Source organism: Scleropages formosus, chromosome 17 (genome assembly GCF_900964775.1).
Source record: "Scleropages formosus chromosome 17, fSclFor1.1, whole genome shotgun sequence".
NCBI lineage: Eukaryota > Metazoa > Chordata > Actinopteri > Osteoglossiformes > Osteoglossidae > Scleropages > Scleropages formosus.
In genome coordinates this window covers 23,055,654-23,081,088 of record NC_041822.1, presented here as the reverse complement: position 1 = coordinate 23,081,088, position 25,435 = coordinate 23,055,654, and the positions used below count along the sequence as shown (strand labels likewise).

General features: G+C 46.6%; 1 protein-coding gene across 1 annotated transcript; it reads right to left on the bottom strand.

Annotated features, from left to right (window-relative positions):
• Positions 1-7,151: 7,151 nt before the first annotated feature.
• LOC108921812 (lymphotoxin-alpha) lies at positions 7,152-10,994 on the bottom strand. The gene is made up of 4 exons (XM_018731529.2): positions 9,879-10,994; positions 9,649-9,673; positions 9,060-9,125; positions 7,152-8,944 (listed from the first exon to the last, which is right to left on the bottom strand). The coding sequence occupies exons 1-4, from the start codon at positions 10,152-10,154 to the stop codon at positions 8,478-8,480; spliced, it is 834 nt and encodes a 277-aa protein (XP_018587045.1). The 5' UTR covers positions 10,155-10,994; the 3' UTR covers positions 7,152-8,477.
• Positions 10,995-25,435: the final 14,441 nt, after the last annotated feature.

Below are 25,435 nucleotides of genomic sequence, written 5' to 3'. Positions count from 1 at the left end.
ATAGACCTGGAGACAACTCGAGATGCCTGGAGAGCTCTCGTCGGTGACCTATGCCCCAGGCGGGGCCAAAGGAGATGATGATGATGATGATTTTTTACTGGAAGAAAGTTAGACACGAGTCAACCAGAGACATCTTCTGGTGTGGATCATAGTGGTAAAATATATTTTCCTTGTAAATGTGTAATTGCGGTCAACTTTAACAGGAATGTAGAGGATAAAAAAATGAAGCTTTTGGGTGAAAAATCTTTTCAGTACTGGAATGGACCCCATTCCTGTAAGCTGTCTACTATGAAATTCCCAGAATAAATGTCCCAAAGTATCAGGAACAAGGCTGCATTTATAACCCAGTGGAAATATCCTTGGAAGATGTCATGAACTAAGGTAGGTTCTCTGAAAGAAGCTTGAAGTTTTGTTCCTGGATGCTGAGGGTAGTGCAGGTGGGGCAACTTTAGCACGTATTGAAAATGATTAATCATTACTGAAAGACCTTCGGTGGGCTCACCACCTGCTGGAGGAACCGTAAGGGGCCGGTGCATTGTGATTTGGGCGGTGGTCGGGGCCGAGTGCCTGGCCGACCCAAACCTCGGGCGCCAACTCTGGTTTTTGGGACTTGGAATGTCACCTCACTGGCGGGGAAGGAGCCTGAGCTGGTGCGGGAAGTTGAGAGATACCGTCTAGATATAGTCGGGCTCACTTCCACTCACAGCTTGGGTTCTGGAACCACTCTCCTCGATCGAGGGTGGACTCTCCACTATTCTGGCGTTGCCCAAGGTGAGAGGCGGCGGGCTGGTGTGGGCTTATTAATAGCCCCCCAGTTCAGCCGCCATGTGTTGGAGTCTACCCCGGTGAATGAGAGGGTCGTCTCCGTACGCCTTCGGGTCAGGGAACGGTCTCTCACTGTCGTTTGTGCTTATGCGCCTAGCGGCAGTGTAGAATACCCGGCCTTTTTAGAGTCCCTGGGGGGCGTGCTGGAAAGCGCTCCCACTGGGGACTCTGTCGTTCTACTGGGGGACTTTAACGCCCACGTGGGCAGCGACAGTGATACCTGGAGGGGCGTGATTGGGAGGAACGGCCTCCCTGATCTGAACCCGAGCGGTGAGTTGTTATTGGATTTCTGTGCTAGTCGCGGTTTATCCATAACGAACACCATGTTCATGCATAAGGGTGTCCATCAGTGCACTTGGCACCAGGACACCCTAGGTCGGAGGTCGATGATCGACTTTGTAGTCGTTTCTTCTGACCTTCGGCCATATGTCTTGGACACTCGGGTGAAGAGAGGGGCTGAGCTGTCAACTGATCACCACCTGGTGGTGAGTTGGATTCGATGGCGGGGGAAAAAGCTGGACAGACCTGGCAGGCCCAAACGCATAGTGAGGGTCTGTTGGGAACGTTTGGCGGAGGCCCCTGTCAGAGAGGTCTTCAACTCCCACCTCCGACAGAGCTTCAACCAGGTCCCGAGGGAGGTGGGGGACATCGAGTCTGAATGGACTATGTTCCGCACCTCCATTGTCGGGGCGGCGGTTCGGAGCTGCGGCCATAAGGTCTCTGGCGCCTGTCGCGGCGGCAATCCCCGAACACGGTGGTGGACACTGGAAGTAAGGGATGCCGTCAAGCTGAAGAAGGAGTTCTATCGGGCCTGGCTGGCTCATGGGACTCCTGAAGTAGCTGACGGGTACCGATGGGCCAAACAGAGCGCGGCTCTAGCAGTCGCCGCGGCAAAAACTCGGGCTTGGGAGGAGTTCGGTGAGGCCATGGAGGAAGACTTTCGGTTGGCCTCAAAGAGATTCTGGCAAACCGTTCGGCGACTCAGAGGGGGGAAGCAGTGTTCCACGAACACTGTTTACAGTGGAAGTGGTGCGCTGCTGACCTCAGCTGAGGATGTCCTCGGGCGGTGGAAGGAGTACTTTGAGGATCTCCTCAATCCCTCTGACACGCCTTCCGTAGAGGAAGCTGAGGCTGGGGACTTGGAGGGGAACTCGTCCATTACCCTGGCTGAAGTTGCTGAGGTAGTCAAAAAACTCCTCGGTGGCAAGGCTCCGGGGGTGGATGAGATCCGCCCCGAGTTTCTCAAGTCTCTGGATGTTGTGGGGCTGTCTTGGCTGACACGCCTCTGCAGCATCGCGTGGAGTTCGGGAACAGTGCCTCTGGACTGGCAGACCGGGGTGGTGGTCCCTCTTTTTAAGAAGGGGGACCGGAGATTGTGTTCCAACTACAGGGGGATCACACTCCTTAGCCTCCCTGGGAAAGTCTATGCCAGGGTACTGGAAAGGAGAATCTGACCGATAGTCGAACCTCGGATTCAGGAGGAGCAATGCGGTTTTCGCCCTGGCCGTGGAACACTGGACCAGCTCTATACCCTCACTAGGGCGCTGGAGGGTTCGTGGGAGTTTGCCCAACCAGTCCATATGTGTTTTGTGGACCTGGAGAAGGCATTCGACTGTGTCCCTCGTGGCATCCTATGGGGGGTACTTTGGGATTATGGGGTTTGGGGCTTGTTGCTACGGGCTGTTTGTTCCCTGTATGACCGGAGCAGGAGCTTGGTTCGCATTGCCGGCAGTAAGTCAGACCTGTTCCCGGTGCATGTTGGACTCTGCCAGGGCTGCCCTTTGTCACCGATTCTGTTCATTATCTTCATGGACAGAATTTCTAGGCGCAGCCAGGGAACGGAGGGTGTCTGTTTTGGTGGCCGCGAGATCTCGTCTCTGCTTTTTGCGGACGATGTGGTCCTGTTGGCTTCATCAAGTCAAGACTTGCAGCGTGCACTGGGGAGGTTTGCAGCCGAGTGCGAAGCGGCGGGGATGAGAATCAGCACCTCCAAATCCGAGGCCATGATTCTCAGTCGGAAAAAGGTGGATTGCCCCCTCCGGGTTAGGGGGGAGTTGCTCCCTCAAGTGGAGGAGTTTAAGTATCTCGGGGTCTTGTTCACGAGTGAGGGAAAAATGGAGCGGCAGGTTGACAGACGGATCGGTGCGGCGTCCGCAGTAATGCAGTCATTGTACCGGTCTGTTGTGGTGAAGAGGGAGCTGAATCGTAAGGCGAAGCTCTCAATTTACCGGTCGATCTACGTTCCTACCCTCACCTATGGTCATGAACTCTGGATCATGACCGAAAGAATGAGATCGCGGATACAAGCGGCAGAAATGAGTTTCCTCCGCAGAGTGGCTGGGCGCACCCTTAGGGATAGGGTGAGGAGCTCAGTCACCCGGGAGGAGCTCGGAGTAGAGCCGCTGCTCCTCCGCATCGAGAGGAGCCAGTTGAGGTGGCTCGGGCATCTGTTCCGGATGCCTCCTGGACGCCTCCCTGGGGAGGTGCTCCGGGCTTGTCCCACTGGGAGGAGGCCTCGGGGCAGACCCAGGACACGTTGGAGAGACTATGTCTCCCGGCTGGCCTGGGAACGCCTTGGGGTTCCCCCAGAGGAACTGGAGGAGGTGTGCGGGGAGAGGGAAGTCTGGAGTACTCTGCTCGGACTGCTGCCCCCGCGACCCGGCCCCGGATAAAAGCGGAGGAAGATGGATGGATGGATGGATGGATGGATGGATGGATGGATTACTGAAAGACAAGTCAAGGTCATGCTCCCATGTCTTCCACATTGCTTCAGAACAAGGGGTCCAAGTGTTCATTAAAACACTAGACTACCGCAAAAATCCATTCTCCTGTGGGTTCTTGCAGCTTTCTGATAAAAGGTTCTTCTTTCAACTCATCTGTTCTGAGACGATACTTCATGAACATGTTGAACAGCACCAACATCTTTTGTTCTTGGAGACAGTTTGTCTCCACTGTGGTGTCATCTTGCTAACATTCTTGTTGGTCAATGGTTTTACTTGTTGAGACATGCAGACACAAACATTAACCAGTGTTGGACAAATTCAGATCTCCTTGGCAGGTACCGTATGGTCCTCTACTACCTCATGGCGCAATTCATGGCTTGCTCTTACAGATATTTTGAAGGACAGCCGTTCCTGAGGAGAAGAGCAGTTGTGCTGATGTTCTTCCATTTTTTCTGACTGTGAAACTGTTGGAGTCCAAAAACTTTTTTAGAGATGCTTTTGTAACCTTTTTCGGTTTGAAGAGCTTCTGCAGCTCTTCCGAGGTGCTCTGCAATGTCTTTCGATCAGTGGATTCTTCACTTGGACAAATCTGAATTATGAAGAGCGTGGACTTGGTAAACAAATTCCGTGCTATTTTATTATGGTCACGCAGCACATCAAATTCATAAGCGAATCTCACTTTATTACTTCCAATCCTGACTCATTCAATAGAGATTATGATCATGAAGGTCCATATACTTTTTTTGTAGCAAGAACAGTGAATATTTTAACATTTGTATTCAAAATGGACATGGAGTACAAAGCTTTGTACCTTTTTTTCGCTTAACATCTGTTTAGTTATTATCACTCATATCACATTTGAGGAGAAATTTCTGAGGATCATTCCAAAGGGTTTACAACCTTTTTGTTTCCCCACGGCCGTTTAATTTTGGAATGAAGTACAAATGAAAGATTAAAAATCCATGCCCCTGGAATGTGCACGCTTATTTGTATGAAGTTATGCATTTCTTCATTCACTATATCACCTTCCTGTGATTTCTTCTGGTTCAGGATTTCTTCAAGATTTGGAACAGCTTTTACACTTGGTACACAGTCCTCAGCACTGTGGGTGAAGATCTACTATCTGATACTGCTAGTGAGTGTGTGGGATGAAGGTCCAACAGTCAGCCTTTATTTTCATGACGTTTATTTTCTTCACTGGTTCGTCAAGAATGCAGGAAATATACTGAACTTGTGCGCTACAAATAGACTGATAGTTTAAGTCCAAAGGTGGTGTTGCTCAGCAACTTGCTTCTTGGATAGGAAACGTGGGTGTATCTAAGACTTGTGCCAAAACTGTTATTGCCTAATCCCTGCATTCATAAAGTGTTTAAAAAGACTGCTATCCTAAGGCAGTTGTTAAATGCATAAACATTTAGTATCACTATACTGGGCAGTGGCTCTCAAAGTGGTCTTGGGGACCGTCTGTGAATGTTTATTCCAACAGAACTCATAATTAACATGCAGTCTGTGTATTGAATGAATTGCAGAATTCCAACCATGTCTGAATGAAACTCATTAGTGTATCTGTGACAGACTGATGTCCTCAATAGTACTAAGACATGCATGCGAATGAATGAATGAATACACATTAGTGAATGACTCATATTTTTTTTTCAAACTGTTAGCGTAACGTAACTTTTAAAGGTGCATTTAAGCTGGTAAAACAGGTTTCCTTTATCTGGAGTCATACATTTTCTGCAGATCGTGATAAATTAATAAAGAGCCTTGCTTGGAGTGACCAGTGTCTCAGTACCTTATTTTTTCAAAGGTAAAGTAATGATGTCGTTGTTTCTGAATAGCGATCATTATATTATTCTTTTTAAAGGAAGAGCCAAGAAACATATTTGCTCTTTTGTCTGTTAAAGACATGTAGTTTACATTTATTTCATTTCAGCACCCATTTTCCCCCAAAGTGATATACAGCGCAATTCATTGTAAACTTAAAACGTATTTCACAGTGGATGAAGAGTTTTTGATGTAGACACATGATTGTTAGAGCACATTTACTTTGTCCAACACCACTGCTTCTGAAGGTGCAAACTGTACAAGTAGCCGCCTGTAAAAACAGATAGGAAATAGAATGCTGATGGATTGTTTGGTGTAAATTTATGCAGCAGGTAGGAGATCAGGAAGAAAAGGGTCTGAAAGACATGTGTCGAGAGCCTTCTTGAACACTAAAAGGGATTCAGCAGTTCTGAGGGACAGAGTGAGCTTTCCATCATATCACAGCTAAAACCGAGAACCCATGGACATTTGATGCTGAAGCTTGTACGCGTGGGACTCCAAATGCAACCTGAGATGAAGGAGCAAGGTGGATTTTCTGCGGTATAGAACTGTCCTTAACAATAAATATTTGATTTAACAGAAAAATGATACTGTTCTCAATAGAAGTGTTCACTTTTATATTATAATTATGTTATTTATTCATTATCCTCACATTCAAGTGTAATAAGAGCTCAGATTTCTCAACAGCCTGCCTTCTCCGGGACCTGCCAGAAGCAGGGCACAGGGCCAGTGGTACAGGTATGTGGTACAGGTATGACCTAGACATGTGGGGGCAAAAAAACTGTCTTGAGGTTTCTGATAAAGGCAACCTGCAATTATAGAGGAACATTCTGTCTGTCTATGACAAGGACAATTTGTTGGCATGAGAACAGGTGGGGATATATGCAATGCGGAAATTTTATCTGTATACTCATTCCTCTGGCAGATCTAGACAAGCGATTGTCCTCAAGACCCTCAGGGGGTTCTGGCTTCTGCAAAACCTTAGCTGTTAACTGCTACTATGAGCAAATTATTTGCACTGACACCTCCTGACATATTGCGTAAACCAGCTGCTTTTTAATGACATCTCTTACCGCGCAGGACTCGGGCCGTCACCGACCAGGCTGGATCTGGACAGATGTTGCTGTTGTAAAACTAGCACTGCAAGAAGACGGCCTTTGTCCAGAGTTCATCCACTGCGGTAATGGACAACAGAGAGAATCGGCATCATAATTAATCTGGTTTATTAAAGAGCTGAAGGTAATTCAGTTCCCAAAAGCTTGACAACCCAGAGCTGCATTTGCTTTTTTTTTTGACGTCACCTATGACCTTGTTCAGCGATTATGTGCCCATCACAGAGAGCTATGCTGAACCATACTAGGGTGTGCTTCTGCATTTAAATAATCTTTTCCTGCAAACTTCTGCCACTTGTATAGGCTTGTCTTTCCGAACGCAGAGCGTTTACAAAAAAAGTTTATTTACAGCACTTCACTTGACTGCTTAACCAGGCAAGACGCTTATGCAGCAGATTGTGTCATCGCTGGGTGTGCCATGACAGCAGCGCCACGGGGCTCTGCCCGTACGTACATGGCTAAATCTCGAGTCATTTCATGTGTCAGGAAAACCAGGGACTATGAGGGTGAAAGGGTCAAACAAATAAAACACGCAGCCGTGCAGTGCTGTTTTTGAGGAGGAAAGGAATAAAATGAAATGTCATCTTTCTCTCCAAGAACAACTTTCCAACAACAATGAAACAAATATGGATTCAAATATACTTTTAATAGAAACTCGTACATTTTATTTATACATTTATTTTTTAACAAACACTGAACCCTTAGGAAAGAAACAAAGAGCATGGCTGCTTCCTAAAATCATGTATTTTACAGGAATATCTGTAGTATTAATTTTGCTTCTTAGACTAACACAGTTTTAACTTCAGTGGGCTGAAGAACCACATGGGGGTTCTCCTAAGGCACTTGGTTCTATATTCAATATTGGAATTCTGTCATTGTTTCAGACAAACTGGACACGACAGCACAGTGATCCACCAGCACCACAAATGAATTTTATCTGAATTATGCAGCAGGTTCGAATCAGAAGCTCAGTCAAGCTTCAATAACTTAAGAGCTCAGACAGGAAAAATGTTCACATCACCCTTTTTCTTTAGGACTCTGAGACTCGTTTGCTTCTGTACTCTGAACACTCGATGTTTGTATATCTTTAAAAGCACCTTTGGATGTTTTCCCACCAGATCAAGACTTCACCTTCCAATTTGACCCAACAAATGTCCTTCTCACTTTTCAATTATTACAAAACCGGTTTTACCGCTGGAGAATCACGTGACCAAGCAAGCGACTCAGTACGTGCGTCTCACATATCGCACACAGAACAAATTCCCATTTTCTCCTCGAGATTATATGGTGCCTGGGCGCTGAGAGACGCGGGGGGGGGGGGGTGTTTTCATCTGCCGTTTCTCTCAACAGGCAATAAAATAAGGAAGCGATATCGGAAGAGCAAATGACAACGTTTAAATAAAATTCGAACAAAAATACTGCCATGTATCGCAGACGCAACAGAGAACGCAAAGTAGCTCTTCCGCGGACGCTGCGCTCAAAAGGGAGTCGCGAAGCGCCGTCGCGTCTCGCGCGCCGCACGCGGACAGTCGCGCACCGAGTGTGGACGCGTGTTTCGATATTCCTGGCGTCACCGCGTTAATATCAACGTCGTGTGCGCTTCATACGCGTGTTCATTATACGGAATACGGTTATTCTCCTGTCCTGATTTAACTCGATTCGACACAATTTTTGCCCGGGATCCAGCAGCAGCAGCAGCAGCAGCAGCAGGAGCAGGAGCAGCGATCCGGTCCGGTGCAGTAATATTTATTTCCTCGACAATCGCACCAACCAGTTTTTTTCTGTTTATTAAATTTGTGTAATATCGCGATCGTCTGGGTCCTATGGTTATGTTATCGCATAAGCCAGCGGTTATGCGCGATTTCCCCACCCCACCCCACCCCACCCCAACCCAACCCCAACCCAACCCCAGTCCTGGCCCGAGATGAGATGATGATGCCCTCCACCGCACATTAAATGATGACCCATTCATTCGGTAGCGCAAAGAACGTTAATCCTGGCAGATCTTCTCCTCTTCCTCCTCCTCTTCTCCAGGCTCCGGGGCCACGAAGAAGGCCCCGAAGAAGAGGTTCTTCTCGTGTCGCCCCACGAGCTTCTGCGGGGACACCTCCACCATGAGCCGGTCCCCGGCCGACAGCGAGAACACGCCCGCCGTGTACAGCGACTTAGCCCACGCGGCCACGCCGCAGCCCACGGAGTCCCGGGCCCGCAGGAGCGGCATATCCTCCCGGTAGCTGTCCGACCACACGAACACGGCCTGCTGGAGCTCCACTGCGCCGTCGCTGCACGACTCCTCGCTCACGAGGAACGTCACGTGCAGGTACACGGAGTAGCGGCCGCTGCGCTGCACCACGAGCGCGCGCCGCGCCTCCTCGTACGTGAACAGGTGCAGATGCGCGTCGCCGCGCTCGCGCTCCCACTCCAGGTAGCCGGTCACGGAGGAGCTCTTCTGCAAGCCTGCGCGAGAGGAAAACAAAAATAACATAACACGTGCATGCAGATCACCCCTAACGGGTGTGTGTGTGTGCGCGCATGTGGTTGCAGATAGCCGAGGTTTACATCGGGCACCTACCTGTCAGGTGTGCATTCGGCCTGGCTGTACATCTCACGTCACGCTGGTACTGCCTCGCGGGCGTCCCTGAGCGAGACAAGGTACGTCCTTGAAGGATTACATCAAACACACTCGCGTCGCCACAATTAAACAACCATGACTTCGCAGAAGAAACTCCTCCCCCTGCACCTTTGAGGTCATTACCCGAACAAATAGTAACAACAAGAACACTTTTACAAATAATATTAATAATACACAGTCTTAAACCGCTTGTCCCAAGCGGGGTCGCGGCGCACCGGCTCCTAACCCGGCAACACAGGGTGCAAGGCTGGGGGGGGCACACACACCCAGGACGGGACACCAGTCCATCGCAGGGAACCCCAAGCAGGATTCGAACCCCAGACCCACCGGAGAGCAGGACCTAGTGAAACCCGCTGCACCACCGCGCCCCCCTTATAATAATAATAATAATGCTTATCTGAGACTGCTTCTCAAGATACTGAACGCACAAATTTACACAGCAGGATATTATTTAACACTCAAATCAGCAGTGAAGTGAAGGGACCATGGCCGGTCATAAACATAAAGATAAAAATGATAAGTATCGTACCGTCTGTCCTCGTTATCGCCGAGTGCTTCAAAGAGAACAGAAAAGATACATTAGTCGTCGCATGTCGAGAAAAACTTCATCAATCACAGCGAATCCCCCTGGCTTTAAATGTCACTATTTGGATCCCAGTAGCGCAGTGTTAATTTCTAAAGATATATGTTGGGGAAAAAAAAAAAAAAAAAAAAACCCCAAACGTTTTATAAGTGGAATTAATGCTTCTGCGTATTTACCTCGCAGTCGTGGTGATTCTGTAAATTAATATGAACAAGCATGACAAGGGCAGCAACCAGAGCTGCCACTAGGAAGAGGAAGAAACACGTGAGGAGTGTGTGCTGCCGCTCCCGACGCTTCATATACTCATAGTGAGCCACATCCAGGAGGGTGAGGGCTCCGTCCCGGTCCAGCAGGGCGGAGGGTCTGTCCCGCTCTAGGAGGGGTCTGTCCCGGTCCGGGAGCTCCGGCATTTCACACCGTACCTCCTCTCGTTCGTTGTGGAAGAGCTGCATGTCGGTTTGGAAGCTCAGCAGGCAATCCGAACGGCACCTTTGATTGATCCATCCTTTTATAAACCCACAATGCCCGGAAAGTCCCACGCTCCCGGCTCTAGCGTGTGCTGCTATGCGGTGACGCAACTCCGAGGACCGCCGAGGCTTCGGTGGGACGGTTCAACAGCAGGAGAAGTGGAAGAAGCGAGGCGTTCATTGGCTTCGTCCCACGGCCCCAACAACAATAACAGCGAGCGCGCGCGCGCGCACACACACACACACACACACACACACACACACGTGTGTGAAAGGTACGGAGGTCGGCGCGCAGGAACGCGGAAAAGCCAGGTGGCGTTTCTTGGTGCGCAATAAGATAAATGACGCGCGTGTCGGCTCCGAGGCGGCACGCGGTGCTCGCAGGGAGGGAGCGTTCTTCCAGCAACTCGGGTGTGATGAGAAACGCACCGTGCTGCGCACACCTGAGAAAGCTGCAGTGTCACGGTTTCATTTCGGATAAAAGTGAAAGGTCTCCAAATGTCTTAAGGTCACATGTCACCTGTGTGCGATCAGTTGGGTTTTACAGTCGCTCCACGTTTAGCCACAGCAGACGCGTTCCTCTGCAATACAGCTCAAGATATAAATGCCCTTTAAGGTGTAAATCTCTGCTTCACACTAATTAGCTCAAGCTGTAGAACACCAGGTTTGGAGTAATTTTGCTCATATGATATAAATTCACCATTATGTATAGGCAGTCTCCGGATTCCTAAATCTGTTTTTAAGTCTGATTTGTATGCAAGTCGGAACAGTTGGCTACGGTTCATGTCTAACGTCAGTTAGTCAAATGTTTGTCGTAGTATATATATAGTATAGTATATAGTGTACCTTTCTGTGCATAGAAAACATTAAAGAAACACACACACACACACATTTTCAGAACCGCTTGTCCCATATGGGGTCACGGGGAACCGGAGCCTACCCGGCAACACAGGGCGTAAGGCTGGAGAGAGGTAGGGGACACACCCAGGACGGGATGCCAGTCCGTCGCAAGGCACCCCAAGCGGGACTTGAACCCCAGACCCACCGGAGAGCAGGACTGCGGTCCAACCCACTGCGCCACCGCGCCCCTCACATTAAAGAAACACTTTTGGATATATTCAGACATCTTTAACATAATAATATGGGTAGTATGGTGGCACAGTGAGTAGCGCTGCTGTCTCACAGCGTCTCATAGCGCCTGGTTGGTGCGATAGGACGTAGGTTGGATCCCTGCTCAGTTTGCTGAAGTTTTCATGCTGCGTGGGTTTCCTCCAGGTGCTCTGGTTTCCTCCCATACTCCAAAGACATCCTGTTCAGGTTCATCCATACTGTGTGAGTGCCAGAGAGAGTGTGTGTTCCACTGATGTATGGATGAGTGACCCATTGCAAGTAGTGTATCTAGCAGCGTAAGTCACCACAGTGAATAAGGTGTGTGGACTGATAACAGTACATAGAATTCATTGGAGGTCACTTTGGAGAAAAGTCTGATAAAGGTAAATGTAATACAATAATATTAAATGTAACTATAGTATTTATGATAGAGAGAGACAGATAATTCAAGTCCCACAGGCTACAAGAGGTCACTCCCCATGGTAGCGTGAGGACTCAAGGTCAAGCTGGGGGTGGAAATGACCTCTGGTGGCTCCTCGGAACACGGCACCTGGAGCAGCCTGCTGCCGAACGTGCTTCTGTGTTTCACCAGCACGGCCTGTCGATGATGGAAATCGTCCACGATGGAGTTTATTTAGTCTTCATCTCAGTGAGATGGCCGCTGCGCAGTCCAGCTTCACTCCCAGGATGGAGCCGGCCTTCCTGGTTTGCTCGTTGACCCTGCTGCCATCACCTGTGGTAATGTTACTTCCCCATTCTACTGTAAAAAGACCAACAACAACCAACTGGTAGAACATCTCCAGCAGAGTCCTGCACACTCCAAAGGACCTGAGCCTCATCAGAAAGTAAAGGCAACTCCGTCCTTTCTTGTAGAGGGAAACCCTTGATCAAGGTACTCACCCTGTTTTGCTCAGGTACACATAACCTGCTTTAGATAAAGGTGTCAGGTCAGTAATAAATGACTTTTTATTAATATTTAACAGAACTGAAGTGGAATTTTAAACCTACCACAAAGCCTTCAACTAACTTGTCTGGGTTGTAAATTCTGTGATCAATTTGGTGAACGGTGACCATTTATTTTGCTGAGAATGACTTTTTTTCTGAAAACCTAATAATCGTCTTCGCTGGAATAACAGGACAGGCTAGAATTCAGTCTTCGTATTTCAAGGTAGATGATAAATATGACGCTTTTCACTACAAATTTGTATCATGTTTAAATAGAATATGCAGACCATGCCCATTCAGAAAATAAATCCTTCAATACTGTACCAAAATAAAGAAGGAAGCGGTTTGGTTGATTTTTTTCCTGTAATTTGTGCACTGTCTTGTTTTTTTCTGCTTCTCTTTGTGAAATTGATCAGATAGTAAATCACTGCTGCCGATATACATGACGTCAGAGCGGTGCATCTCCAGGCTCGTTCCTCTCTGTATAGCTGATGCAATTAAGTGACGAATCCTCTTGCTTCCTGTGTTTGCTGAGCTTAATCATCAGTCAGGTGTTTTACTACAGCACATTTTACAAGCAAGTTATCATAAAGCGCCGCAAGAATAATTTCCTCTCCTTCCAAGGTGCTAACACTTGCTCTGTTCGTTTCTCGCCTTCTGCCAAATTAGGTTATAGCTCGCAAAGATAGTCAACACCATGCTATCTGAAAAAGGGATCTCCACCTAGTTTGACATCCAATATACCTCACTGCGTTGAGATTTTACATCCCCTTATGTGGGTGTGTTTCATCACCGGAGGAGAAAAAACAACGGAAGTTGTATACTGTACTAGACCATGTATATTATTTTGCACGTTACCATTCCATGCATTTCTTGAATCTTGTTTTCGTTCTGCCCAAACTTGATCTTTGACAGCGACATTGTTTCGCACCAGTGACATAGCCAGCAGGAAATTTAATGTGAAAGCTGTACAGCTTACTGTAGCTCAGTCATTGGCAATGGCAGTTACAGAACAAGATCACAGGGATCAGTATTCCATCTTTTTTCCTCTATACGGTATCCTGGAATTTTGTGACATTTCCAGAAAACTCCAAGGAATTCTCATCACTGTGAGATTCTCAAACTCAGAAACAGGAAACTACATCCATTCCATATATTTCAAAAGAAAAACCCATGGGAAGATGTGACAGTTTTGTAGGCTATATATGTATGATCCAGCTTCAAACTACTTTAGCGTTTTTCCTTTGTGGTTTGTATGGTCCATTCCATGGATTACTCTCTGAATAATATGTCATGGGAAGATAACATTTTTCTAAGCAGTCAGAGATACAGAACCAAAGCATATGTCCAATGTAATGGCATGGTATTGGTCCCATGTCCTTTTTCATGGGTGTTCCTCAAGTATCAGTACAGGTTCCTATTATGTTTTCCACGCACACTTTGTCCTTTGGCCCAAGGATCGTCCCAGGCTTGCAACCAGTTAAGATGAAAGCATTGCTCCTTCTGACAGTTGCTCAGTGACTTATACATTAAATTGAATTTATTTCCTGTACAATACAACACTTTAAATAGATGATCTATTTACATTATAAATTACTAACAATTTCCTCTTGTTGAGCAGTGTTTCCCTACAATAAGACCTGAGGGGGCCGGCTGGTCGTCACGCAAGCACCCCATGCCGACTGAAGTTGAAGACCAACTGCCATGATGGACGAGATGTACCTTGGTGAACTGGCAAATAGAGTTATCATACAGCAACAATGTTATTAGTAGTGGTAAACTGACTTAGAGGTCTTGTTTAATCTAGAATGTCCAGGAGGGGTGGGCAGCCAAAGGCACTTGGATTCCTAAAAGTTTTTTTCCTCCCTTCACTTTCAGTTGGGAGTTTTTTGTTCCTTTCTGTCCTGGGTTTGGCCTGGGTCTGCTCTCTGGTGGGTCTGGGGTTCAAGTACTGCTTGGGGTGCCCTGTGACAGATTGGTGTCCCGTCGGGGGTGCGTCCCCTCCCCCTCCAGCCTTAAACCCTGTGCTGCTGGGTTAGGCTCCAGCTCGCCTCGGGAAAGTGGTTTAAATCAGTGTGTGTGAACTGAAAGGACTTCTGTTAAGTATTTATTCAGAGAGAATTGGCACAGACTATAAAGACAATGCTGAAAACCTCCCTAACTGTTTGGTTTGGAGATTCCTTTTGTTGTGGGATTTTCAAGGAATGTTCTTTCACTTCTTTTTTACCTCCTTAAAAAGGGTCCTGCCCCTGTTTTGTTTTTATGGTTATTACTTAGCAAAAATGCAAATTTTCATGAGAAAACCCGATTCCTCTGTTCTGCATATGTGGGAACCCCTGCTCCACAATTGGAGAAAAGATTATTTTTGAATAAACTGTTTCTGTGTTGCGGTGGCGCGGTGGCGCAGTGGGTTGGACCACAGTCCTGCTCTCTAGTGGGTCTGGGGTTCCAGTCCCGCTTGGGGTGCCTTGCGACGGACTGGCGTCCCGTCCTGGGTGTGTCCCCTCCCCCTCCGGCCTTACGCCCTGTGTTACCGGGTAGGCTCCGGCTCCCTGCGACCCCGTATGGGACAAGCGGTTCTGAAAATGTGTGTGTGTGTGTGTGTGTGTTTCTGTGTTCGGGGGTGTGATGGCACAGTGGGTTGGACTGGGTCCTGCTTTCTGGTGGGTCTGAGGTTCAAGTCCCGCTTGGGGTGCCTTGCATCCAACTGGTGTCCCGTCCTGGGTTGCTAGGTTCTGTGGTCTCTGATGCTCCAGTTCCACTTTTGTCTTTCACAAAGCAAGGAGAGCTGATGGAGTAGTGTAGTGATTTGCACTGCTGCCTTTGGACCCAAAGCTCAGAGGGTTGATTCTCATGTCTGGCTGTAGTACCCCTGAGCAAGGTCCATCCATCCGAACCGCTCGCCCCATACAGGGCACCGGAGCCTAACCCAGCACACAGGGCGTAAGGCTGGAGGGGAAGGGGACACACCCAGGATGGGACGCCAGTCCGTCGCAAGGCACCCCAAGCAGGACTTGAACCCCAGACCCACCGTGCCACCACACCCCCCTTCTCTGAGCAAGGTACTTATCCTAAATTATTCCAGTAAAATTGCTCACCTGTACACTTGGGTAAATAATGTAAGTACCTTAATACTGTAAGTTGCTTTGGGGGGGAAAAGCCTCAGGTAAATGAACACACACACACACACACACACACACACACACACACACACACACACACGCACACACGTTTGCTGAAGCCAATTGTCCCAAGCACGGTCGCAGCAAACCGGAGCCTAACCTGGTAACACGGGGTGCAAGGGGACACAGCCAGGATGGGACGCCAGTCTGTTGCAAGGCACCACAAGTGGGACTCAAACCCTGGACCCACCAGAGAGCAGGACCCGGCCAAACCTCCCACACTGACACTCCCCTATAAATAAACATATGTATGTAAGTGTAACAAAGTCATCCCTCGTGGTCATGTTGATGTTAGAGGCCTGACTATTAGTTTTGGATGAATAATAAATCGACTGAGATTGACAGCAGTGTAAGAGCACTGCGGTATCATACTGTATAAAGATGCCAGATCTCCTTCTGGAGTCATCTGACTCTCCTCGTTACCTACATTTGATTCTGTTGGTTTTGTTCTCCAGAATTCTTAAATATCTCAGTGATCTGATTCAAACAGAAAGGCGATATTTCCAACGCCTTGCCAGTGACCTATGTCCTGTGTCAAGCATGTTTATACATGAATGGTTCCTTCGTATTATAAGCAAATCTTGGAATGTTTCTCTGCGGTCAACAGTGTACAGTCATAACCCCAAGTACTGACATCATTTTCTCCCTACAAAGATGTGAAAGCAGATAGTAGCTTGAACATCATTAAAGTGCATTTTGGCATAACTTACCATTTTGTGATTTTCAGTGGTTTTTTTTTATGCATATTCTTTAGTAAGAATTTTCGTATCACTCAGAAATGCTCTATTTCCGCACAACAGGACTGAGTCATTCTGCATTTTATCACAGTTTAGTTTGATTTTATGGATATTGTATTTTCAACAACCTTCGCTTTTTGAACATATCGCACAAAAAAACACAAACCTAACAGCCACATTTACCTGATCCTTTTTTTTTCTTTTTCCAAAGCAGCTTACAATGTTAAGGTTCTTACAATTATTTACCCAATTATACAGCTGGGTAATGTTACTGGAGTAATTTAGGGTAAGTACCTTGCTCAAGGCTACTATAGCCAAAAGTGGGTATCGAACCTCTGATATTTGGTTCCGAAAGCACTAGCTCCAACTACTACCCTACTGGTTGCCTCCCATACACACCCTTCAGAATACAGTTAACATATCCCGAATGATGTAATTTTCACAGGAGTGTTTATATTGTAAATACTGTTCACTATTGGAGATATTTTCCAGTCATTAATGTTCCAGTCTTAAATGTGGTTTTTTAATGTGACTTTTAGAATGAGAAATTAAAGTTTTACTCAAAGTGCCAAGTTGCTTAGGGTTAGGGCTTGGTTTTCAGCTTGGTTCCATGTTAGAGGTATTTAGCAGAAATTGTGAAAATAGAAACAGTTGTTCCCTGGGGAATAAAAACTGGCTAAATATCCAGTTACACAACTGTCCCTCTTCACTCTTCATCGTGGAACTGCGTAGCATCTGCACTTCTGTGTGACTCCACTTTTTCCCCGCAATATCTCATTGCTCTCTCGACGCCGGGATATCTTCACGATAATTTGACTTTCCAAACTTTTTTTTTTTTGGCCATTTCTTCATTATGAAAAGGTGAATAATATCTCAGAATCATATACATCATTTCATCTCCGTGTCATTATTTATAATTCTTATCCCATAACCTTTTCAGTATTGCACAAAGCTATTGTTGTAAGTCACTTTGGACAAAGGCATTAGCCAAACAAACAAACAAACAGACAGACAGATGAAGAACCAAGCAAAAATACCAGATAATTTTTCATGTCCAAGCTTGCATTGTAAATATTTTTTTGGCCAGTTGAACAACATGCATCATCTCCATCCTTGTGCAACACAAACATCTTCAACACAACTAAATGTGTGAACATACATTTACATTTACCTTTATTCACTTATCAGACACTTTTCTCCAAAGCAACTTCCAACGAACTCTATGTAGTGTTGTCAGCCCACACACCTTATTCACCAAGGTGACTTACACTGCTAGAGACACTACTTACGATGGGTCACTCATCCATAAATCCATACATCCATACATACATACAACTTACAAGAGAACAGCAGATACAACTGGTCATAATGCAAAACAAGGGCTGAATATGTTATGAATGATTCACAGATCAGTCTGTTTTGTACAGGGCACCATTGCTGTTCGCACAACTTATTTCACGTCTAAACTACAGTACATGTGTGTCTCAAACAGGACTGTGGGCCTGAGAACTTTGCCAGATAACAGCTACTCAAAATGTGAATTTATTTAGCAGATGCTTTTCTCCAAGGCAACTTCCAATGAATTTTATGTAGTGTTATCAGCCCACACACCTTATTCACCACGGTGACTTACACTGCTAGATACACTACTTACACTGGGTCACTCATCCATACATCACATCAGTGGAACACACACACTCTGTCACTCACATGCTATGGGTGAACCTCAACAGCACGTCTTCGGACTGTGGGAGGAAACCAGAGCACACGGAGGGAACCCACACAGGCTGAGTGGGGATCGAAACCACGTCCTCCCGTACCATCCGGGCCCTGCTTGCTGTGTCACCCTACAAATGCACAAAACGGAATGAAAAGTGACATAATAAAGGCACTCATATGATCCTAGAGAGTGGTTTCTGTGGTTTGGCTTTGTGCAACAATGGGTGGCTCTTAGAGAACTGTGCCATGCATCTGGTGTTCTTTGTCCCTAACAGCACATGCTCAGCGCTTCACCAGCTACAGATGACTAAGTTTAAGACGCTTCCCACTGCACTACATTCAGATTTATTGATTTATCTGACACTTTTCTCCAAAGTGACTTGCAATGTAAAGCTACTTGAGATGTTCTTACCTCTTTGCGCAGCTGCGTAATTTTTTGAATGGGAGAATTGCAGGGTAAGTACCTTGTGCTGAAGGGTAATGTAGCTAAAAGTGGGATTAGAACCTCAAAGCTGTCAGTCCAAAGGTACCAGCATTTACCACCACAGTACCAGCTCACCCACTACCCACCTGCTCCCCCCCTACATGCCTCAACTATGGCTTCGTAATTAAACGCGCTACAATACTTTAATGGAACATATTTTTGCTACTATTTAGTTCATGCTTAAGGTGTTGTGGGGGTGTAGTGGGTTGGACAGGGTCCTGCTCTCTAGTGGGTCTGGGGTTCAAGTCCCACTTGGGGTGCCTTGTGGTGGACTGGTGTCCCGTCCTGGCTGTGTCCCCTCCCCTCCAGCCCTTTGCCCTGTGTTGCCGGGTAGGCTCCGGTTCCCCGCGACCCCATATGGGACGAGTGGTTTCAGACAGGGTGTGTAGTTCATGCATCTTATTTTGTTGTGGGATGGGGTTGAATTATCATTGTTATCGGAGGGGTAAAGCTACCGTTAACTGTTTTGATGATACAAAGATGTTAGATTGCTTTGATATTACTATATAAAAATCTTTAATGCATTTTTTGTAAGCGTGGAAAACAGTTTGCAGCATTTCGAGAATAATGGCTGTAGCAGAGGAGTATTGCACAACCGGCATAGTGATGCCACCATGGAAGAATTCTTGTGGACGTCCCAGTTCTTAGTGTGAATAAGTTTTGAGTTTATTATACGCAAGGTAATTTCCAGACCCCGATGGCCCGTACAACCTGAATGTTGACGTGCTGACCAGTGTGCAGGGTCCCAGTTCTGGAGAATTAGCCACGTTGTTGACGTCACTAAGGACAGGCATGTGGTGGGTACGTCATCTTCGAAGTTCTGGTTTGTTTCGAAGGCGGTCGCATCAGCTGCCTTAACTGGTTTCTCTTTCTGATTTCTTGACAAGTTATGGTAGGTCCTCAAGAGTAGGTTCTAATAAGTGACTGGAATGAAGTGCAGAAATCACCACATTCAAAGTCCAGTGCAGCAATGGCTTAATTATCGGTTAATCATCTGCCAAGACCCAGCAACAGCACTGCGCTCTACTGTAGCTTTCAGAAAGGAGGGTGATAAATCTGACTGGAGCACAGGCCAGGTACTGTAAAGCTGTCTTGGCGCACACGCGCGCACACACACACACACACACACACACACACACACACACACACACACACACACACACACACACACACACACACACGCCTGAACCGCTTGTCCCACACGGGGTCGCGGGGAACCGGAGCCTAACCCAGCAACTCAGGGCGTAAGGCCGAAGGGGGAGGGGACACACCCAGGACGGGACGTCAGTCCGTCGCAAGGCACCCCAAGCGGGACTCGAACCCCAGACCCACTGGAGAGCAGGACCGTGGTCCAACCCACTGCGGCCGTCTTGGCACTTAAACGTAAAATTGGTGCCTTGCACCGCTCTCACAGACTGTTCATCGTTATGACAATTACTCTGTAGCTCTGGTCTCCTTCCCTCTTTCTGTCCTGCCACTGAAACCAGTATCATTATGTAATCTGAATCTCATAAACATTCATGGGTTTAGTGCCTTTTTCCGTTGTCCTGGAGGTGATCATACCAGCACAACGTCAAAAACGTGGTACGCTGGATCGTAAGAGTGCTCTCCAGCACGTAGGCTTGCAGAAATTTTGTCCGAGATCCACTTTTATCTGTAGTCTGAAAGAGGCATGGCATATGAAATATCATTTTTATATACGTATGCGCTATAGTTCTTGCTTCTCAGCTAGAAGGCGGGGTGAAAAGTGATTAAATTGTTTGATCTTTCTAGAAAGTTCTTTCTGCAGATGGTTGTTAGTGTAGTGGTTAGAACTATTGCTGTTGGATCCGAAGCTTGCAGGTTTGACTCTCGCCTCCAGCTGTACTACCCTTGAGCAAGGTACTTACCCTAAATTGCTCCAGTAAAATTACCCAGCTGTATAAATGGGTGAGTAATTGTAAGCATGTAATAACTGTAACCTTAATATGGTAAGTGGCTTTGGGAGGAAGAAAGCGTCAGCTAAATATTAAATGCTGAAGAATTAATGGGCTGAACCCTCTGGGACTGGCCTTCAAGATGTGATGTGAAGCCCACACTTTTATTGCTCATGAATGACACTACACTTGTTGTGTGGTTTGCCAACATTGTTTTAATTGCAGAATACATTTATTTGTTGATCGGGGGTTGCATTATGGGGGACGTGGTGCGCAGTGGGTTTGGCCTGTGCCTGCTCTCTGGTGGGTCTGGGGTTTGAGTCCTGCTTGGGGTTACCTGGCGGCGGACTGGTGTCCTGTCCAGGGTGCGTCCCCTGTGTTGCTGGGTTAGGGTCCGGTGCGCCGCAACCCTGCTTGGGACAAGTGGTTTCAGACTCTGTGTGTTTGTGTATGTGTGTGTGTGTGTGTGTGTGTGTGTGGGTGGGTGGTTACATTACAGGTAGCGCTTCTGTTTTCAGCCCCCCCCCCCCGCTTCTGCACTGTACATGCTTCCCATCATTCCAGATTTCCGCATTTCTCAGATAAAGTCTGATGCCACCTCCGGAAAGAAGAGCTAGGAAACCACAGTCTTTTTTTTGGCCGCAGACATGTGACTGATATGAGACGTTGCTATAGTAGCACAATAACATGTTTGAACGTTCTCTGAAATACGGGCAGTGTGGTCACGGGGCTTGCGGATGATGACGCATAAAATGACACATAAAATAAAGTTTTTACTGCCAGTTGAAATGTGAGATCAGTAACCAAACTGAATACTAAGAATAATAACTGGCAACCGGTGGAGCACATCAAGTGGGAGGAAGTGGGTGGTGGGGTGGGGTATAATGGGTGTGACAGGGAGGGTGCGGAAACACGCCTAGCTTTTATTACCCAATCTAAGGTAAACATTTTCGCACTTGTCGGAGAGCTTGGCAATAAAGACATACGCAGTAATAACCTGCAACAGTTTTTTTCCCATAAGGTTTCTCATTTGTGAAACACATTTAATCAGATGATGCTGAAATCATCATTTCCTAATCCACCTTATTGATGGTATTCTGTGCTTTTAATTAATACCCCATGTTTGATGGTATGGTTTGCATAACTTTCTAGAAATCCAATACAGGCAGTCTCCAGGATACGAACGTCCGACTTACATACAACCTGTAGTTACGAACCTCCCCACCCCCCCAAAAAAAAGTTCAAGTTACATACAATGGTTCATAATAACTTACTTTGCAACACGCGTCAAAAATATTACGCGTCTGCAGCAGTTAGTTGGCTTGTGGTCGGGGCACGTGAGCCTGAGTGAGGACAAAGACTTCCTTCTTTTTAGTTGGATCACGTTGCCGTCTGTCTCATGCGTTATTGTATTTGGCTTTAATTTTTTTTTGTTTTTACCCCCCTAACCATGGCACCAAAGCATAGATGTGAGTCAAGGGATGGCGATGCATCAAAGAAAAGGAAAAGGATCACGACTGAAGCTAAAGTCAGAATAATAAAGTGATCGGGAGAATGTGAAACGCCAACAAACATTGGAAAAGCAAACATTAAAGTTTCTTGAATGTGTTTTATACGTACACACACACACACACACACACACACACTATCTCTCTCTCCTCCTCTTCTCTCTCTCTCTATTATAAATACTGTAGTAACATTTATTATCATTATTATTATTATTATTTTTCTTATTATTATTATTATTATTATTTGTATTATTATTATTACTGTACTGTTATATTAAAGATGTTTTAGTGTATCGGGAAGTCTTTAATGTTTTTTTATGCATAGAAAGGTACACGATATACTATATACTAAGACAAACATTTGATTAACTGACGTACCGGACTGTTCCGACTTACGTACAAATCCGACTTAAAGACAGACTTATGAACGGAACTCGTTCATAACCTCGGGGCTGCCCGTAAATATATCGTAAAACCTTCTTGGCTGGCTCTCAGGAGGTGACGGGGGACATGGCGGTGCGCCGGGTAATACAGGTGCCTCATAGTTCCTGAGCTGTTCGGAGGCCGCAACCGCAAACAACTTTTTTTCCATCGCTTCCTTGGCAAAGCACAGAGTACATTCGGGACACCTGGTACTCTTTACCACTAGGGGGCATGATTTCTCACCTCTGTTGTCATGGTTTCTGTGCGTCCCAGGTCTTTTGCTGTCCTCTCATAACGTTCCTCTCGAGATCTTAGGACAGCCCTGTCACGCACTAATATCGCGTTGTCCGGTTGACTGACTTAGTCACACGAGAACGATGCCGTTCCCGAGTCGTTCGTCATATTTGTTCAAGGCAAAGCAAACATCCCGCGAACTTTACGGTAACACAAGTAGAAATGGTCAGGAGGACCAACTTGTGGGAAGGGCATCTCCCGAGTATCTCCCCTCCTCGTCTCTCTCTATTGACCGACCGTAGCTGCCCATTTCAAGTTCGAGACTCTGGTCCCGGCCTACAGGGTCATCAGTGGATCTTCTCTCGGATACCTACAGGGTCTTAGCTTTCCCTACACCCCAACCAGACTACTTCGTTCCTCCACCTCCGGGGGCCCGGTGGTCCCATGCACAAGAGATGCAAAATCAAAAGTCCAAAGGTTCTTGGTCCCGTCTCCAATAGGGTGTTATGGGGTCCTTCTCACTCAGAACTGCTGAATCCCTCTCAGCACTGAAGAGGGATCACGAAACACACCTCTTTCAGACTCGCTTCTTTCTGGATCTCATATCTACTCCCTAAATTCGGGGACAGCTGGTAGCATCGTGGTTAGAGCTGCTGCCTTTGGATCTAAAAGGTCACAGGTTTAATCCCCAGCTGTAGTACCCTTGAGCAAGGTACTTACCTAAATGTCTGCGGTGATGTTACCCAGCTGTATAAATGGGTAAATAACTGCAAGTCGCTTTGGAGAAAAGCATCAGATAAATATAAATTTGCATTACATTATTCACTGTGATTACTTTTGTATTTCCTATCTATTCTATTTGTTGATGCTTTTGCAATGTTATTGTTAATGCTATTAGTTTTAAAATTTTGGTACTCTCCCAACAATTCTGTGTGCATCCGCCCATGTAATGCTTGTTTAAATGGTGACTGTAACACGCCATGGGGGCTGGGGAGGGAGGTGGAGATGGGGGGAAAGGAGCCACAGCTGGGGCTGATCACTGACACTATTTCTTCCCCCGTACTCAACGGTGAAGGAGAGAGACGGAGGAGGAGGAGGAGGAGGAGGAGGAGAGCACGAGTGAAGAGACGAGCACAACCCAGATCACGACCCCAATCCAGAGCCTGACCCCGTGCACGACGCCGACGAGACCATGTCAAATCCCCTGTCTACCCATTTGCGGTTCCCCCGTTTCCCCCCTTTGCCTCCTCGCTGTCGATGGGTGAATAAAAGACGCCAACAGGCGAGCGCTGCACCTACTGTCTCTGGCTTCGTCTCTTGCAGAGACATCGGACAATATGACCGCGCTTCAAGAATTGTGTCTGCACCTCTGTGTTGGTGAAACGCGCTGCAGTTTTACTCCGAAAATGTAGATGTAGATTGCATTAAAGAAGATGCTTCTCCTGCGGACTTGAACATGACGGTCCTTTCATGACAGTAAATAAGAGCATTAAAGAACGTGCAATAATACAACCTTTCCTTGTGTGGCGAATGTTTTTTAAACCATATGTCAATATTTGAATACAAAAATTTTAAATTCTCTTTTGGTCCGTATATGTAGTCTGCAAACATATAATTCCTTCATGCGTTGTTCAGATGTGCAAATGTGACTGTGTGACTTTGAGAAATTATGGAGGATGTTTGAGATTCTACAAACTCTGTGTATGTCAAAAGCAAAATTGTTGTTATGCCGTACAGTCAATTTTGACTCATGCTGACCAGATATGTGGAATTTCTCCGGAAAGTTCTGTTCTCCACTTGTGCTGAAAGGGGGTGACCGTCGTCAGTGTTGGACTGAGCCCATCCAACCAGGGGCTGCTCTACCTCTTGGTTTTCCTCCAGCTTTCCCAAGCATGACTGTTCAATGGAAAATGTGACATGCTGAATATACCTTGTAAATAAGGAGGAAAAGTATCCGCAGTGCGTGATGCAGGATTTGAACCTTATTCCAAACAGAAAGGAACAATGAAACTGGCAAATCAAAATCCATAACCAGTGCCAGAATGACATTATTCATATACAGTGCTTGGGTAAACAAATGTACCAAGAACATCAACAGGTGGCATGATGGCACAGTGAGTAGTGCTGCTGTCTCACAGCGCCTGGGTGGTGTGAGAGGATATGGGTTCAATCCCTGTCTGTGTGGGATTCCTCTGGGTGCTCTGGTTGCCTCCTATGTTCCAAGGACAGGCTGTTCAGGTGTGTGAGTGACAGACAGACAGAGAGAGAGAGAGAGAGAAAGAGAGTGTGTTGCACTGATGTATGGATGAGTGACCCATTGTAAGTAGTGTATCTAGCAGTGTAAGTCACTGTGGTAAATAAGGGGTTTAGGCTGATAACACTACAGAGAGTTTATTGGCAGTTGCTTTGGAGAAATGCATCTGGTAAATCAATAAATGTACTTCTGTCTACCTTAGATATAAAGAATCACTGAGTGAGAAAGCAAAACACACCCAAAAACCCTCATCCTGGTGCACAGTTGTAATGCATTCCAGCGTTGTGCTCTCATGCATTTCACATGACCACTGCAAAATCCATGGGAGGAGAGGAGTTCCACTGACAACCCTTCCTACTTATTCCAGCATCGAGGTCCCAACTAGACCTGCAGATGTGAATGTTACTGCACGCAGTTCCCAAGATCCTCGAAGAGTACGGCTTGTTGAGATGGAAAGTGCCACAGGAGGGAGGTGTTACATTTATTCATTTAATTGACACTTTTCTCCAACGTGACTTGCAAAGTTATGCTGCTTACAATTTTTTTTACCCATTTACACAGCTGTTTTATTTTGCTGGGGCAGTTTTAGGGTAAGTACCTCGTTCAAGGATATTATAGCTGGAGGTGGGAGTTGAACGTGCAACCTTTAGGCTAACCACTATAGTACCGACTATTCCTGCGATTTTGCTGTACCACCTCAAGGGTCCAACCTCAGGTTCTCAGGTGCCTGTGGTGTTTGGTTGACCAAGTTTGC

Coding starts and splice junctions, on each gene's coding strand:
- LOC108921812 (XM_018731529.2), bottom strand. CDS start 10,154: ATGCAGCTCTTCCACAACGAACGAGAGGAGGTACGGTGTGAAATGCCG. Junction 9,126..9,648: donor GGCGATAACGAGGACAGACG/GTACGATACTTA, acceptor TGTCTCGCTCAG/GGACGCCCGCGAGGCAGTAC. Junction 8,945..9,059: donor GCCGAATGCACACCTGACAG/GTAGGTGCCCGA, acceptor CCTCTCGCGCAG/GCTTGCAGAAGAGCTCCTCC.